Genomic DNA, 18284 nt, shown 5'->3' on the forward strand with positions numbered 1-18284 from the left:
TATTCAAAACCAAGAGCTGTCCATGGCCTGCCTTTGACTAGAGAGCCACTGCTAGGGGGAAAAACTGTATGGTATCCAGTGATAGTTATCACTGTAGTTGTTATTTTTCCCAAAGAAGAAGGTGGATTATTTTCTACCCTTAGCTGGTTGAGGATGCTTAAAAACCAAAAGACGGAGACCTGTTAAAGTTGAAGCAGACACTTTCTCTAGTAGCATTACATCTGAATGCCTGAAACATAAACTAACATGCTGTTTTCTTTCTCTTGGGTTTCACTGGTGTCTGAGTAAGTGAATATGCTGTGTTGTTTTCCTGGACCCTCAGAATCTAACAGGCCTACCTACCCCATCCCATCGTATCTGCACTATAAACTATTTGAGCATCATTTTTGTTCATTTCCTTCCACCCCTGGCTGCATAGGGGAGCAACAGCCGACTCCAGCAATGCATCCTCTCGGACAATGCATTGTAATAGCTCTCCTTCTTTTTCAAATTCCGTTTCACATAGACATTTCTCATGTTCTGTTGGAAACCCCCCAAAAATTCATTCCACACTGTCATCCCTTTGTCCTAACCAGAACAACTCGATCGTGTCGAAGAAGGCATGAACCATATCAACCAAGACATGAAGGAGGCTGAGAAAAATTTAAAAGATTTAGGGAAATGCTGTGGCCTTTTCATATGTCCTTGTAACAAGTAGGTACTGGGTACCAGCTCTAATCTGTGGCGTCCAGTTTTCTTTCTTTCTTTTTTTTTTTTTCTTTTTTAATGTCAAAGTGAATGTCTGAAGTTTTGTCTTTTTTTTCTTTGTCCTTTTTCATCTGCTTCATTCTGTGGGGATAAAATACTTGTGTTTAATCAGAACAACTGGAACGCATTGAGGAAGGGATGGACCAAATCAATAAGGACATGAAAGAAGCAGAAAAGAATTTGACGGATCTAGGAAAATTCTGCGGGCTTTGTGTGTGTCCCTGTAACAAGTAGGTGCTGCCTGCCTGCCTGAAGCTTTGGTTTCCCAAGGCCCATCTCCAAGCCTTGACAAGCTCATTCCTGCTGGGTGCAAAGGCAGGATGAGTATGTGGCATGCAGAACAGATCAATACCGTCTCCAATGCATTCATCTCATAGCATAGATGATATTAGTGGGAGTTACTGTTGATGCATTAAAAATCAGGCATACTACAGTGAAAGCTTCACTGTCAGCAACTTTTACTGATGAACGTTTCAACATTTTCCAGAATGTGTACCTCGAGACAGAGACTAATCTCAACAAAGAGGCGCTTTAGAGAACATAAAATCCCATAAGAGAGGGATTTTATGTTCTCTAAATCCCAAAAGCCAAAATTGCAGATTTAGAAAAGACTGTGGGTAAGTTGGGAAGATGAGAAACACGTATCAAGGTCTGATTTTTCAGAAGCAAAAATAAGAGTTAATTTGGCCCAAACAAGCATTTCATAAGTTAGAGAGTATGACAGCAATTCACCCTTTCAACTGCCCACCAGTTGACAAATCGTGTCAGTGGTTAGCCCGTAGATGCCGCAGCTGCACCCAACTCAGAGGCAATGAGTCCTTCAACAAGAAGTGCTCAAGCCTTAGCCAAATTGGACCCATCCCTCTCCAATTCTTCCTCTTGGAAGACCTCCCTGTACACTGGCCGAAATGTTGAAATGTGTAGATTTTGCATGCACAACATCACAAAACATTCAACTATTAAGGTTCTGCAATGCTTTTTCGGAATGTAGCAGAAATGTGACATGTGGTTATAAAGGTTTGCAACAGAAGGAACCTGAAAATAAGGGTTCTGGAAGGTAGTCTCCTTTGACTAGCAGTGGAAAAAAAATGCATGAGCGGATTGTCCAACATGCATTTGGAAAATTAAACCCGTTACCCGATCCCCTTCACCCCTCCCACTTCCCTTTGAACAGAAGCCTTTTTCCTAAAAGCTCTCCTGATCCTAGCTTTTAGAATAGAAATTGATGTCATTTCTAGCTGATTATATGACCATTCACATCCTTTAAACTTTGAGGCTGATTTAAAATATCCCACTTCCTGTTTAGGAGGGGGAGGGGCTCAATTTACAAGTAAATTTAAACTTTTATTTTTTCTTTTTTTAAAGAATGATCTACAGTAAAGCCTGATTAACTGGAATCTAGCTAACTGGAACCCTTGAGTATATTTATACTTTTGCTCCTTTCCACTTTTAACAAAAAGAGACAAATGAACAAGGAGAGAACAAATCCCATCAAGGATTTTAAAGTGTTTCTCTTTAAGGTCAGTCTAGGCAGTTGGCATTCTTTCACTCAGTCTCCATTCTATATAACTTCTACATCCAATAGGACCAAACAGTAAGAGCTGAGCTGCAGAGGAAAGGCCATCAGTCACATCAAGAGAAACCATAACCAAGGAATGATTTGATCATGTTCACTGCCCTAAGACTCTGAGGCAGGAAAGTAGCTCAAGAATCTAACAGATATTCAACCATCACCCTCGAAATAAAATGTACCGCCATGGCCCACTGCTAATGAAGAAAGTCCAATAATTCACCAAAATGACATTGCTAAGCATTCCAGTTAGTCAAGATTTAACTGTATATCCTTTTCAGTGGCCACTTGCCCCCAGGCGAGATGTCTACCTGCTTTGTGATGAATTTCACAGGTACATTTTCCCCATCCATCAACTGTGTGTGGAGAAAAGGTGGAGGCAGGCCCCCTTCCCTCCCTGGGATGGATTCTAATGTTCAGATGAAATGACGACCCCTATGAATTCCACATACCGGTTGGCAGTAATTCCTTATTGCACAAGAGACCCTAACTGAGCTTCAAAGCTTGACTGAAGTGTTCCGTATTGTGTGTAAATAATGCTTTAAAAACCATGTGTCACAACGCAGTGGCTGGTGGTGCCCTGGACTCTCTGAGGGCTTCGCCCTGTCTCGGCATGTTTCGAAGGACTATGGTAGATGTCCGGCAGTTATGTGAGTCTATGTGCAGCATTGTGGGTGCAGTGATTCGCCTTCGTTCAGAAACGCAAACTTTCCCACCCCCTTGACTCTGCCAAAGATGGTATACCATACCTTTTACATAGCAGAAAGCATCACAAGGTCCATATAACTTCTGTTAATGTGAGGATGGAGGAGATGGGGATTTGAAAAACAACAACAACAAAACCAGACTCTATAAACTCCATTCAATTAGTTTTTGGATCCTATCCCACTAAGTGGGCCCCTGGTTCTTTAGAGCAGTGAATTCTGACTGCTCTAAGGCTGTGGTATTATACACTAGATTGTGGGAGTTGCTGAAATTCCATTTGTACAATTTTCCAATTTGTCTCCAAGGTTTCTTGGTCCCTAATCTTCAAATATTAGTATTAGAGCCAGTTTTAATAAATGGCTATGGTCCTACACTAAAAGAAAAAAAAGGTTAAATTCTGGTGTCTTATAATAGAAAATGTAAAAGTGGGACCAAAGGAAGTTCTGTTCTTGGACTAAAAAGCGTGTGGTTTCTACTATGCAAAGAACCTAAAAACATCTTTGATTGCTCAATTACAACACACCTACCAAAACATGCTGCACCTGTTTCTATTGGGCACAACAGGTATGCCTGGATTTTAAGTTTTTCTCCAAGGCAGCTCAGTGAAATACGGCCTACGGAGACCACACCAGTTCCAGACCACTCTCCCCCACCACATCCCAGGACAGTTTGAAGTAGGAGTCTGTAACCACTCCCATCCTGCCCCTCAGCCCAACAAAGAAGCTATTGAACTGCGTTTCAAATCCTCATGAAGGCTATTACTGTCCTGCTGGTGCCTTTTTTGAGAATGGTCAACTTCTGGAGTAGTTTGGCTTAAATGAGAATGCTTCACTTTCTACTCATGCCTGTAGCTGGTGCATGAAGAAGATGTAGAGGGATTTCCCTTTTTGGTGCTAGATGGCTTGTTCTCTCTTCTATTTTCCTGCATTCATTTCACTACGCTTCTTTTACTTTTTGTCTCTGTGGACAAAGGTTTGTACATCGATTCTGGATGTATGGTAACTGTTTGGAAGTACCGATATATTATCTAATTCAAATCATTCTAGAGGCAACTCACAGACCATCACGCTTGGCCAACCACCAATCCTTTATGTTCTCCATGCAGAGTGGGAACGCTTGTTTCCACACATGCGTTGGGGGAAAACAATTAAGCAGGGAATCTTTGCATGATGGTGTGTAAAAACTTGGTCCAGTATGTTTTTCTTGATGACAGTGTGTTCCTGTGGTGTGATGTACGCACTCTACTTGGCAGTCTTGTTTTGTGTCTGTCTGCCAGTATGTTTTTTCTGTGTGTTTTGTGTCTCAAAATATAACTGTGTCATTGAAATAGAACTGAATGTCCTCCAACTACCTTAATCCTTGTCTTAAATCCAACTAAACTACAAAAACAAACCAAAACAATAACAATCCGCGGGCAAAGGTTGCCATCTTGACAATTGCAATTGACTTGATTGGAAATGAAATCCTGAGTAGCTGAGGCATGGTGGTGGCCAAATCTATGGGTCCAGATTATGATATATCGGTATTCTCTAATGCCTCGAATTAAAACTCATTCGCTTGGTTCAGTTCTTAGCTTGAAGAGGTAACCGTTGTTGCGAGCTTGATGCTCTGCCCCCTTTGCTTGTCACTCACCCTCTTTTTTGCATAGGCTTAAATCAAGCGATGCTTACAAAAAAGCCTGGGGCAATAATCAGGATGGAGTTGTGGCCAGCCAGCCTGCTCGTGTGGTGGACGAACGGGAGCAGATGGCCATCAGTGGTGGCTTCATCCGCAGGTGAGCCTTGTGCAGCCGGTGCTATGTAAGTTATCTACTTTTGAGTGACAAACCACCCCAAACTGAGTGGTTCTAAAACAACAACTAAGGAGTTCCCTGGTGGTCCAGTGGTTAGGACTCCTTGCTTTCAATCCCTGGTCGGGGAACTAAGATCCCGCAGGCTGCGTGTAGAGGCCAAGAAAAAAACAAATCATTTTTCTACTTCTGAACCTCTATGTTGGCTGAGTAGGTCTTCCAAAAGCCTCTCCTGGGCTCACTCATTACATGCACCTGGGTGAGGGATGATCCAAGATGGCCCTCCTTGCTTCTCTGGTGGTTGGCTGGGGCTGTGGGTAGGGGGCATCCATTCTTTTCTACGTGGCCTCTCCAGCAGGAGAGCCGAGGTTTCTTGCATGGTGGTGGCAGCAACCCAAGGGGCAGGCTCTGATGAGCAAGCACTTATCAAGCCTTTGCCCACATTACATTGGACAAAGCAAGTCACATAACCACATCCAGCATCAGTGTGGCAGTAAACAGGTGTCTCATTCCATGAGTTTCATTGGACAGAACTCATGAAAGAGATTATTTACAGAGGTGTGGGCAGGGTCAATAATAAGGAATAGCAAAGCACTTATGAACTAGGAATAGCAGGAAGAATCCTGAAGGGACAGGAGAGAGCTGTCACCAGAGCCCAACTGTAGTTATGGCTATGGGCAGGGGCTGTGGGTTGAGATGCAGCCACTGTCAAACCCAACGGGAAACTAGAAAGGGAAATAAATGCCCCAGCTCCTCAGTCTCTTGTCCTCCAGAGTCTCTCACTGGCCATTGGACAAAGCCTACTGGAAGGCAGAGTAAGAGAACCTGGGTGATAAGGTTGTAGAGAGGTCAGCCTCTCTGGGCAGAGAGCAAAGAAGGCCAGAGAACAGATCTGGGGGTACAAATAGAGAATAATGAGCAGACCTGAATTCTTATTAATCGTTTCTTTTGAGATCTGGAAGCAAAAGCTAACTTAAACATCTATTAAAAAATCTCAAGTCACACAGACCTGCCAACTCGGAATTAAACTCTCAAGAGATCAGAAAATAATAAGAAGAACAAATATCCCTGTTGTTAAAAAGAAAAGGAAAAAAACTATAAGTTGTTACAGGTTACTACACTAGGACTTAGCAATGACTAGGGTTGCTGTTTGTACAGCCATCTATACCCAGGCCTTTGTAGCTGAGACTGCCAACCAACCAGATTCAAATGTCACTGCCATTTGTGTATAAAGATCTAGATATCTACCTAGAAATAACAGATGACAATTCTATTCATGTTTCTATTTGCTCCAAGGGAAACCAGACCAGGAGTCCTCAATCCTGGCTGCACATTGGAATAACCTGAGCAATTTTTAAAAAGTATCAGTGCCTGGACTTAATCCACACCAATTGAATCAGAATTTCTAGAAATGAGATCCAGGTATCAGTAGTTTTTAAAGCTCCTCAGGTGATTCTAATGTGCAAATAGGGCTGGGAACCCTGGAACCAGAAGTATGCCTTTAGCTGCTGAAGATCATTTAAATAAGCTTCTTTTCTACAGAAGAAATCTAGGAAGTTCCCCTTTAATTTTATCTGGCCTGGACTGCTTTAACAACCTTAGAGGGGCAGCCTGCATTGGGATTTACCATGGGGGATGGATTTTAACCCCTCTGAACATATTTTAGCTCATCACCATCTGTTGTAGAAAGATATTAGTTAGCCAGACATTCTGCAATAAGTACCTACCGTTTACAATAAAGAGTTAGTGCCTTCTTAACTTTCAAGCTGAACTATGAAAAAAATGGGAAGGCACTTTGGATAAGGCACTTTGAGAGCCAACTCCTTCCTCCCCATTCAAACTGAGACAATAATCTTTTATCACAGCTTTCTTCCTTGAAATCACCCATTCACAATGCCACCAAAAACCCAATAGCATTGAAATCTGAGCAAGTAAAAATCATCTTGAACAAGTAACTCCCTTTGGAATTCTTGGGAGCAAACAGGACTAAGGGGAAGACTGTAATTCTCATTACTCTTCCCATTGATGTTAGTCCCAAATGGGGAAGAAGATGAGTGGAGAAATTCTCTGACTTAGTACAGTAGCTTTTGTTTCATTCTAAATTTGAGTCTTGGAGATTTTGACTGACACTTCAGAAAGAAAAATACAGTTTCTAACTAGTTCCATTCTCTGACCTGGAACCCTCCCAACTAATCCTCCCAGCTGATTTTACCCTTAAAAAAGTGAAAATTGGGATAAACATATGAAGGGAGGAAATGATGTGTTGATGGAAGCAAGAGAAGAAGATAAATTAATCTATTTAATATGCCTTCTTTAAAAATAGAAATGTAAGTGTTCAATAACGCACTTTAAAACATCATTTTCCAATGTACAAGAGCGAACATGTGTTCTTGTATAGAATAGAAATTTTAAAAGGATAGGATTGATACCTAGAGGTCTACAGATTTTCCCTAAACTTTGGGTCCTTGGTATTTGAGTTTTTTCCTATCTTCTAAAAACTGTTCTTTGATGCCCAGGGTAACAAATGATGCCCGAGAAAATGAAATGGATGAAAACCTGGAGCAGGTGAGCGGCATCATTGGAAACCTCCGTCACATGGCCCTGGATATGGGCAATGAGATCGATACACAGAACCGCCAGATCGACAGGATCATGGAGAAGGTGAGCATGTGACATTCAACAAGTCTCCATGGCTTATCACTTCCTCTGAAATAACCACCGAGGAAGTGCGAAGGCCATAACAAGACCCTCAAACTGTGACTTTGGATCCAGACGTTGGTAGATAGACATTTTCCCTTAATTTTCTACGACAAAAATCCAGCAACAGATAAGTAAATAACAGGGTAGAATTTAATCTAGCAGATATTCCTCAGAGGAACCTTTATTTCAGGCATTGTGCTAGGAATCAAAGGACATATTAAGATGAGAAAGACATCATCCCAACTGCCAAGAAACTCACAGCCTACAGAAGGCAGTGAGCTTCAGATGAAAATATAATTTGCGAAGAAAGCCACACATCAAATGCTAAATCATTGTAGATGAGGAAAGATTTCAAGGGTCAGGGGATGGGAAAATCTCCCAAAAAACCGTTGAATTGGAATTGAGTCTTAAAGGATGGTTAGGAGCTTGTCAGGTGGAGATGATGTAGGAACAGAATCAGGAAATGGGCAAAAGAATAGTTATTTTAGGTTAGCCAGATGATGAATATGAGCTTTGATTTTATAAGTGCCAGAGCTTTAATGACAGTTCAAAAAGTCCCAGATTCCATTTCCAGTTCAACAGTGCACATGTCCAGATCTCAAAGTAGGGAACGTAATCTGATGAAGCTGCGTTCACATAAGGACACCAGGTGTCATGCTAAGACTGAGCCCCCTAGTGTCAACAAGAGGCATAAGGAAGAGTAGAGACAGTAGAATGGAAAAGGGTAGGTTTGGGCTTGAGATTAGGAGGAAACAGAAAGAAACACTGGAAAGCTCTTATATAAAGATTTGGGGCACCCAAACCTGGTATTCTACACTATGCAAATCTGATTCAGTCTCTATGTCTTTGTATTCCACCCCCTCCCCAATCAGTAGACTCCTAAATATTGCTTGTAATCTCTTAAAGGTGTCCAAATGCCAACAGGGAGAAATAGACACATTATGGGTTTAATGGTAATTGTGCATCTATAATCGATTCTACATGGCTAATCTTATATTGTGTGAGTTTATTCCTTGGAAGATATTGAAGTTTTGAGCCTGAAACCCTGAGTTTCTTTTCAACAACTCATTCCACTTTGGTAGGGGGAAGAAGGATGGTTTTTGAGATCTCTTGAATCATAAGGCTAAATACTCAGTTTCTTAGTGCCTAAGCATTCTCCACCGACTTTAGAAAGCAATGAGTAGACATAAAGGGAACGCTTTGCCCTATTGTGTTCTGTGCACTTTATATTAAAAATATTTGATTGCATAACACTTTGGCTAATCAATATTGAGCTACACAGATGTCAATGTTAGTTGACAAAATACTTGAGCTCTGCCTACTTTACAAGTCATGACATACTTATTATTGTTAAGAGCCTTTGATACGCTAAAGCTTTTAAAGCAAATCAATAGATTTTCAGAACAATATTGAGGGTTTCATAAAGCACTAGAGCCAACAGAAATGGACCTAACCACTATGGCCCAGAAAAATGAACTAAGAAATAATTGCTGAACTACGTTCCAACAGGAAAATGATTTTTAAAAAATGAAGAGTAGTCATTTTCTATCAAAGGACCCAATTGACTCAGATGTAGGGAGATAATGTATCTCTAACTCACTTAGAGTCCTAGAAGGAGAAGTTCTACTAAAAGAGAGGGGTCAAATCTTTATTGATAGAGCTGGGCTTTAAGCAAGCTGTTTTCCTGGAAAGGCAAGTGACATCTTAATTCTGCCACATTGTATTTCTAGTTCTCTTCTTTAGGAGAATACCTTTCATTCTGGGCCAAGTTTGCTATAAGAGCAAAGACATGTGCAGCTATAAGGTTTAATCAAAAGTCAGATAAGTGTATAGGAAATAGTCATTACAGTTTATATCATCCTTGAATGCTGAATTGCTTAAGAAGTAAGGTAGGGGTCTAGTTGCCATTGAGTAACTAGCCTTTTTTTCCCCTCAAAATAACAATGTGGATATGATTGAGATAAAGCCCATTTCAACTCAGCATTGCTCCAAATGATACATGTTACATGAGCTACAAAATTATTAGTAGACTTCTATCTTCTTGTGCAAGTTCTTACTTCCGATAACAGGAAATGGTATGCAGAGGTCTCCTGCATATCTAAGATTAAATCACACTGTAGAACAAAAGAGAATCTTCTGATGTTTCTCCCATATTCTCTCGTGACTCCAACAGCGATCTTCACCCAACTTCATCAGTCATGATCCTTTCTCATCACTTCAGATAGCAGTGAAGTTTTGGGAGTCCAAAACAACCCAATTTTCAATACATCCTTATGGACTGTCAAGAAATTACTTTGTCTATTTGAAAACCTTGTTTTCTGATTTAGGATATTTATATATAGACAATCTTCTAAGGTTACAAAGCTACAATTCTCTTAGAAAACTATTAAAACAGGGCAAGTTTATATCAGATCTTTATGGTAACTGTTGCTAAGGAAACAACTTAGTGATGTTCAAACTTGGACTTAAAGTTGTCAGTGGAACATGCTACGCACACATTGAAATACAGTGAAGCTGAAGCTTTAGCATTGCTCACATTCTCTCATCAACAAGGAAACATGGAATTTGAAAACTAAGATCTTGAGTACCAGCAAGGTTTTCCTGCTCACCAGCTTCATGACCTGGTTCCTCACCTGAAAGATGATAAGAGAACAGTGCAAATCTGGGGTCAGAACAGGCTGCCATGTGGGATACTGAGTATCCACTTCTGGAAGTCTGAGCTGTGGCCTAAAATCTACCTGTCATGGTCTGAAGTTGAGATTTCCAGAGTGTTCAGAAGGGTGAACTAAATAGCTCCTTCTACCTCTCTTACTGGCTTTTTTCTTAGTCATCCTGGGTTTCTCACAAGGGCAAATCATGTACCATATCTTGAGTATATTAGCAAGTTTAGGATTCTTTACATAGAAATATGAAAGTTGGAATGGGATATATTGCATAAATAAAGTCCTAAAAAGCATATAAATAGAATAAACACAGACACATTCTCCAAATACCAGGAAGACATCTAAAATAAGATTATCTCAGGAGTTTTTTCTAAAAGCACTACTGTTATATAATATAATAAAGATATGGCACTTTTGTACTGTATGGGCTGGAATTTTGATATGCTTCAGAAATAATTCAGGTGGACATCACAGACGGTTGTTAAAGATAGGTCTGTTCCAGCTCCTCCCAGATCCTTTGAGGATATCCAATGAGTAACCTCATGCTCTACTTCAAAATATCCTCTTGTACCGTCATGGGAAGACTCGTCAGTGCATTCTTAATGTAAGAAATCCTAGAATGTTTGCCTCCAGAAATGCTATCCATTTTTAAATGGATGATTTTTCTCATTTGAACAGTTCTCAAAGTTAAGTGTGGAAAAATAGAATAATCCAGTCTTCAGGAGCATTTCACACTGGTCTGAGCCTCTAATTTTCCTTTGTACCAAAGAGTCATTATTTCTGTAGCTGAAGAGGGAATACTTAAGAGCCAAGTAAAATTGGAGAGAATACCCATTTCCCAAATTAGGAACCTAAGGTCAAAAATATGAATCTATAGATCAAGGCAATCAAGGAAAATTAGTGTTCTATCTTATCTGTTTTGAAGTCAACTCTTAATTATCCAAACAGATGGTAGGGAGCCATTGCCAGATAATTTAGAGTTATGAATAATCTAGAATTATTTTTTATTTTAACTTGGCAAATTTCTATTTGAATATTGATAACTCTAGTGTGCTGGGAATTCACAATTAAACTGAATAAAGAAGACACAACTTGGTGGAGATTGGAAAGCACCAAGCACAGTCATAGATGCAAAATCAGTAACCGTTGAGTAAATACTGGTTGATATAAAAACAGTCCAGTTTCCCTACACTGCCTCTCAGCTTCCTTCCCCTCTTCCCAGGCTGGAGAGGGACAGACAACATTACCAATCATAATAGAGGAAAACGACAGCCTAAAAAGAATTTTTGTCTTCCCTTCTACTTGCTGACTCATATACTTCTCAGTGATGTCAGGAATAGTTTATTTCCTGGAGTCTAAAGGTATATCCAGGTAGCAGACCTGATGCATGCAGAGCAAAAGGTAGCTCAAGCAGTGAAGAGGTCAGTCAAGGCACAAAATGATAGTAAATGATCCCCTGCTAAAACAAGCCAGTTATAACTCATAAGAGTAAGTCTTCAGAAATGGGGCTAAGCAATTATGAAACATCCTTAAAAGCAAACCACGTTTTCACCCAATAACAATTACAAGATAAGATATGTTGAGCCCTTAATTTTTGCAAAACATTATTCTAAGCATACTATGTGTATAAACTCATTTCATCCTCATAGCAAACTTAAGTAGTAAAATGACTAACATATTGACTACCAGTGTGGACGCTGACTCCAGGGTGCTGGCCTTCTGACTCTGGTTTCCTCATTTATTAGTTCTGTGACATTAGACAAATTGCCTAAATCCCCTCTGCTTAGTTTCCTCACTTGGAAAAAGGAGCTAATAACAGGATATACCTCATAGTTGATGTTGTCAAAGTTGAATGAGCGGAACCGTGCTCATTAGCCTGTTCTTTATTATCCCCAGCTTATAAATGAGAAAGCTGAGGCCCTGAAATGTTAAGTAATTTTCCCAAAGTGACACTGCTAATAACTGTACAAATGGCAGGAATTCAACTCAGTCCAACGGATGTGAATGCCTGCCATAGAAATCACTGGGTGTCATTCCAGAAGAGAAAGATAAATGATATAACTCTGCTCTCCATAGTAGGGAAAAGAGTCATGAGAACTAAGATCAAGCTTCTGTGATCATGTCTAAGTCCAGCCATAAGCAATCATTCTGGGAACACAAAAGGAGGCATGGTTCATTCTGATCAGGGAAGTCTCAAGATGCCTTCACCCAACAGGAGGAATTTGAACTAGACCCAGAAGGATGAATGGAATGTGAATGGGTAAACTGAATTCTGTTTTCTTTCCCCTTTCTCCAGGCTGATTCCAACAAAACCAGAATTGATGAGGCCAACCAACGTGCAACAAAGATGCTGGGGAGTGGTTAAATGTGCCCACCTGTGTCCTCTTCCAAATGCTGTCGGGCAAGATGGCACCTTCATGCTTTTTTCATGGTATTACCTAGTAGGTCTGCACACATGCACACATCAATCCGCCCCCATTGTGAATGTTGTCTTGTGTCATCCATCAGCCCAACAATACTATGTGTCTTTTGTTCTTTCCGGGTCTCTTTCTTTCCAAAGGCTGTATATAGTGGTCATTTGGTGGCTCTAACTCCCTACGTAAGATGTCTTGGGTTTCGTTTTTTCCTTTTCTCTCCTCAGTGGCGTTTGCTGAATGACAACAATTTAGGAATGCTCAATGTGCTGTTGACTCTTTCAATACACAATATTGTTCTTGTAAAACTGTGACATTCCACAGAGCTACTGCCACTGTCCTTTCTTTGGGTGTCAGGCTCTGAAACTCTCAAAATTTGCTGTCTTTGGTTCCTCACGGCTGTCATCAGTCTTTATGATTTCATGATTAGACAATGTGGAATTACATAACAGGCATTGCACTCAAAGTGATGTGATTTATGCATTTATGCATGAGAACTAAATAGATTTTTAGATTCCTACTTAAACAAAATATTTCCATGACAGTAGCATACTGATGAGAAAACACATACATAAAACAACAGCAACAACAGCAAAACAACAACAAAGCATGCTCAGTATTGAGACACTGTCAAGATTAAGTTATACCAGCAAAACTGCAATAGTGTCACTTTCTTTTTGTCAATATTTAGACTTATTAATCATAATCATCCTTTTTTTAAAAAAAATTGTTTTTAAAAAGATGGGTTAAACACGCTCACCATTTAACCATTTCCAGCAAAATATATGTTTGGCTGAAACTATGTCAAATGGATGTAATATAGGGTTTGTTTGCTGCTTTTGAGGGCTCTGTTTTGGAGAAAGCAACCTTGCTGTAAAACAGTGTGGAGATGTGAATTTTATAAGGCTGATTCTTATTAATCACCATTTCCCCTGTGGTTTGTTATCAGTACAATTCTCTGTTGCTTAATCTAGAGCTATGCACACCAAATTGCTGAGATGTTTAGTAGCTGATAAAGAAACCTTTAAAAAATAATATAAATGAATGAAATATAGATAAACTGTGAGATAAATATCATTACAGCATGTAATATTAAATTCCCCCTTGTCTTCTCTCTCCGTTTGTGATGTGATTGACATTTTGTAGCTAGTTGAAAATTATTAAAAATTATAGACTCCAGATGTCTGTTTTAATTTCTTCACGGACCCCCGTCTGAGTTTGCACTCACATGAGAAGAAGAAATCTGGCTACTGTCCCATTGCTCCTAAGAAGCCAGTTCTGTGTGCTGAGGACACTGCATGGAAAAAACAAAGGTGCCCCTTCTAGACACGATCCAATGACAGCCAAAACTTGGCTTGATTTTTATAATCTGTTTCAGAAATGCTTGTGTGTAGGTTCAGTGTTGTCTGTGGGGAAATGTAGTTCAGCCAGAAGGCATAGAAAAAAATTCCATGGGAAAAATATCTGTGGTACTCAGACTTGGCCGTACATTGATTGAGGTATATCAGGTGTCGATGAACTCTCATCTTCCTTCCTCTCTCCAGTGTCCCCACCAAATTTAGCCCTCCACAACCACCACCACTGCTGCCCCCACTTTATTTAACAGCTTTATTGATGTGTCATAAAATTCACCCATTTAAAATGTATAATCCAATAGTTTTTAGTATATTCACAGAGTTGTGCAATCTAATTTTAGACTATTTTTATCATCCCAAAAAGAAAGCCCATACCTATTAGTAATCACTCCCATTCTACTTCCCTCAGCCATAGACAACCACTCATTTAAGTTCTGTCTGTAGACTTGCCTATTCTGAACATTTCCTATAAATGGAATTATACAATATAATGGTGATCCTTCTGACTGGCTTCTTTTATTTAGCATCATGGTTTCAACGTTCATCCATATTGTAGCATCTAACAGAGCTTCATTCCTTTTTATGGCCAAATAATATCCATTGTATGGAAAACACATTTTGTTTATCCATTCATCCACTGATGGCCATTTGCATTGCTTTCACTTTGGGGCTATGATGAGTTATGCTGCTATGAACGTTCGTGCTCAAGTTTTTGTGCAAACATAAGTTTTCATTGCTCTTGATATTACCACCTTCACCACCATCATTTCCTCTGCCACCAACACTTCTCCCACCATCACCTCCACCATAACCTATACCCTCCTACCTCCACCATGACCACTGCTTCGACTACCACCACCTTGACCTTTCCACTACCTCTGCCACCTCTCTAACTGTCTTAACTAGCACCTCCACCTTTATCACTGCTACCTTCCCAGCCACGACCATCTCCTTCATCACCACTGCCACCATCACAGTTGCCCCCACCTCCATCTCCTCCACCACCTTCACCAACACCACCATTATCTCTCTCACCTCTGCCACCTCCTCTGTCTCTGTCTCCTACCCCATAACGGCAATGCAGGCAAATGTATCCTGATTGCTCTGGTTGGCTGCCATATCATTTCACCAGTAACTCTGGAGGTTTGGTGAGAGCAGCTAAGAAGTAAAAACAGTGATGACAAGCTCTTCATTCTCAGGGAATGTTTGCAGTTCTTTACCCTGTTCCCAAACCTCAGAACAGGTTCTAGAGATACCCAGGTGCTCAGAGAAGTTATTCTAAGGACCAACTCTAGCAACACATTTATTCCTTAAAATTAAGGTAGTAGAGAGGATGCTCAAAGATGGAGAAGACGAATAAATATACTGTGTATGTCCAAGCTGCTAAGGGGTCGATGTATGGGCCGAGTTAGAAAATTCTTTTCCAAACTCCATCTGTTCTCAGTGAGGTGAGTGAGTGTGGTTCCACATTGTTTGAGTAATTAAAATCCCACACTGGATACATGAAAAGTAAGACATGGGTATCCTGCTTTAAGGTCCATCATGTAATTCATTCTGAAACATATTTCCTTTGATAATTGAGCTTGTCTAGCCTCAGCTTTAATGCAGTCAGCTTCATTTGGCTAAAGGAAGACATATTCCCCAGGGATGAATCAGATCTGTGTAATGCACCAACTCAGGAAGTACAGTAGAAATATAATTACTGGAGCAAGGTGGAACATTGCGAAGCCTAAGTCTTCTATCCCTCTCATCCGTGAGCCTTCAACAGAACACCAGAAGGTGAAAGGTGGTCCTGTGTCCTAGTGACAGATTCCTTTCCTCTTGTCTGCCTCTCCATTTCTAGTTCCGGTTTTCTTTTTTCCACATCCTCCCCCAGCATCTGCTTTGACCACCTTGCCCCAATCTTTGTGTCACTGATTTGTCAGCACATTGAGAATGGCACTGGAAATTGAGAGAAAGGGAAGAAAAATCATACTTGTGGTCAGCTAGTACATTCCAGGTGCTGTGTGAAGTGCCTCATTAATGTTGACTCATTAAACACTCTCAAAAACTCTGAAAACTTGACATTATTAGCCCCATTTTGCAGAAGAAGAAATGAATAGATTATTTGAACCAGATTTCTCTTGTTTAAGCTAATAAGTGACAGAGGCATGATTCAAGCCAGATGTGTGTGTCTCCAAAGCTGTAGAGAGGCCTGGAAGATAAATCCAGGATTGTGCTTCTCTCAATTCAGCTGGTCAGGAAACTCCGAGAGACATTTGGCTTCACAAAGAACAGTAAAGACAAATGTGCTGGGCTTCTTAGTAGAAGGTCTTGGTAAACCCACCTTTCATTCACTCATTCATGAAATGATTTTTTTTTTTTTTAGAAGATGTTGGGGGTTAGGAGTTTATTAATTTACTTATTTTTTATTTTTGCTGTGTTGGGTCTTCGTTTCTGTGCGAAGGCTTTCTCTAGTTGTGGCAAGCGGGGGCCACTCTTCATTGCGGTGCGTGGGCCTCTCACTATCACAGCCTCCCTTGTTGCGGAGCACAGGCTCCAGATGCGTAGGCTCAGCAGTCGTGGCTCACGGGCCTAGTTGCTCCGCGGCATGTGGGATCTTCCCAGACCAGGGCTCGAACCCGTGTCCCCTGCATTAGCAGGCAGACTCTCAACCACTGCGCCACCAGAGAAGCCCCTCATGAAATGATTATTGAGCCTCTATGCCAGGTCCTGTTCTGAGTATTGGGAGTGGGAGGGGCAGGGACAATTCCCTCGATTCATTGAACTTACACTCAAGCTGGGGGTTTTATCTATCCAGATAAACCAACAACTAAAATATGAAGTGTATCAGATGGTAACTGCCCCAGAAAAATATAAAGCAGTGAGGAGGGTAAAGAGTGTAGGAGGTGGGAGAGAAGGTGTTATTTTAAAATAGAGTGATCCAGGAAGAAAAGGTGAAGTTCAATGTTGGGAGTAACTAAAATGATATGTCCAGAGTGAACCCATTTGGGAAGCAGAGTCTGGGAGTGATAAAAGGAACGTACAAACTACCTGTATCTTTTCATTTCGTAGTACTGGCGTACCTCCTCTACAGCTCAATCAATACTGGTTTTAAGTATTTCCTAAATTGTCCAGAAGAAACCTGTGAAATCCTTGGCCCTATGAGCAAGAAGGCTCAAAGGATGAAACAAACAGTGTGCAAGGGATGAGTATTAAGTCAAATGTTATTAGAAGAGTAAAAAGTGTTGACTTCTTGATCCAAGATTTGGAAATTCTTGCTCTAAGTGGCCATCATCCAATCATCAACTTACCTTCAAGTACATTAGTCATATACCTCAGGCTCTCCAACTAGCTTTTGGAAATTCAAATACATCTCCTAGAATGTAGGGGAAACAAGGAAATTAAGAAAAACTAAACCATGAACAAGTCATTTAACTCTAGTACTCTCAGTTATTTCCAGAACGAGTTGCCAAAACCTCCCAGGCTGTTCTAGAGCCTCACTCCCAGGCAGGGCGCCACCAGCTAATGTTCCCACCCACCACATAGTCCTTAGCTCCTCCAGCCTCTCACCATAGCACAACTTCAAGACCATCCTGTTTATGGGAGTTGCTGCCTTGAGTTCACGATTCTCTTTCCACAAGCAAACTGGAGAAATTGACCCACAGTCCTTCTAGCAGATGTTGCTAGTGCCCTGCCCACATCCTCTGAGCACTTACCTCTACTCCCAAAAGGCGATTTACAGTGAAGAACCAGCAATTCTCTGCCTTGGGGCAGGGAACGCCATAAGTGCGAAGCTTTTTTTTCTTTTTAATTAATTTTTATTGGAGTAAAGTTGATTTCCAATATTGTGTTAGTTTCTGCTGTACAGCATAGTGAATCAGTTATACATATATCCACACTTTTTTAGATTATTTTCCTATATAGGTCATTACAGAGTATTGAGTAGAGTTCCCTGTGCTATACAGTAGTCTCTTATTTGTTATCTATTTTATATATGGTAGTGTGTATATGTCAGTCCCAATCTCTCAATTTATCCCTCCCTCGCTTTCCCTCTTGGTAACCATAAGTTTGTTTTCTACATCTGTGACTCTATTTCTGTTTTGTAAATAAGTTCATTTATATCATTTTTTTAGATTCCACATATAAGCGATATCATACGATATTTGTCTTTTTCTGTCTGACTTGCTTCACTCAGTGTGACAATCTCTAGGTCCATTTATGTTGCAGCAAATGGTATTATTTAGTTCTTTTTTATGGCTGAGTAATATTCCATTGTTTACGTGTACCACATCTCCTTTATGCATTCATCTGTCAATGGACATTTAGGTTGCTTCCATGTCCTGGCTATTGTAAATAGTG

At 40.5% G+C, this 18284-nt stretch overlaps 1 protein-coding gene across 1 annotated transcript in view; it reads left to right on the plus strand.

Moving 5' to 3' along the window:
- Positions 1 to 13767, plus strand: part of SNAP25 (synaptosome associated protein 25) — a 79723-nt gene extending 65956 nt beyond the window's left edge. The window contains exons 5-8 of the mRNA XM_032607124.1: positions 576 to 693; positions 4671 to 4796; positions 7328 to 7472; positions 12471 to 13767. Coding sequence (XP_032463015.1) covers positions 576 to 693; positions 4671 to 4796; positions 7328 to 7472; positions 12471 to 12539 — 458 coding nt within the window. The 3' untranslated portion in view covers positions 12540 to 13767. The remainder of the gene's footprint in view (positions 1 to 575; positions 694 to 4670; positions 4797 to 7327; positions 7473 to 12470) is intronic.
- Positions 13768 to 18284: the final 4517 nt, after the last annotated feature.

This window comes from Phocoena sinus, chromosome 15 (assembly GCF_008692025.1).
Source record: "Phocoena sinus isolate mPhoSin1 chromosome 15, mPhoSin1.pri, whole genome shotgun sequence".
Lineage (NCBI taxonomy): Eukaryota > Metazoa > Chordata > Mammalia > Artiodactyla > Phocoenidae > Phocoena > Phocoena sinus.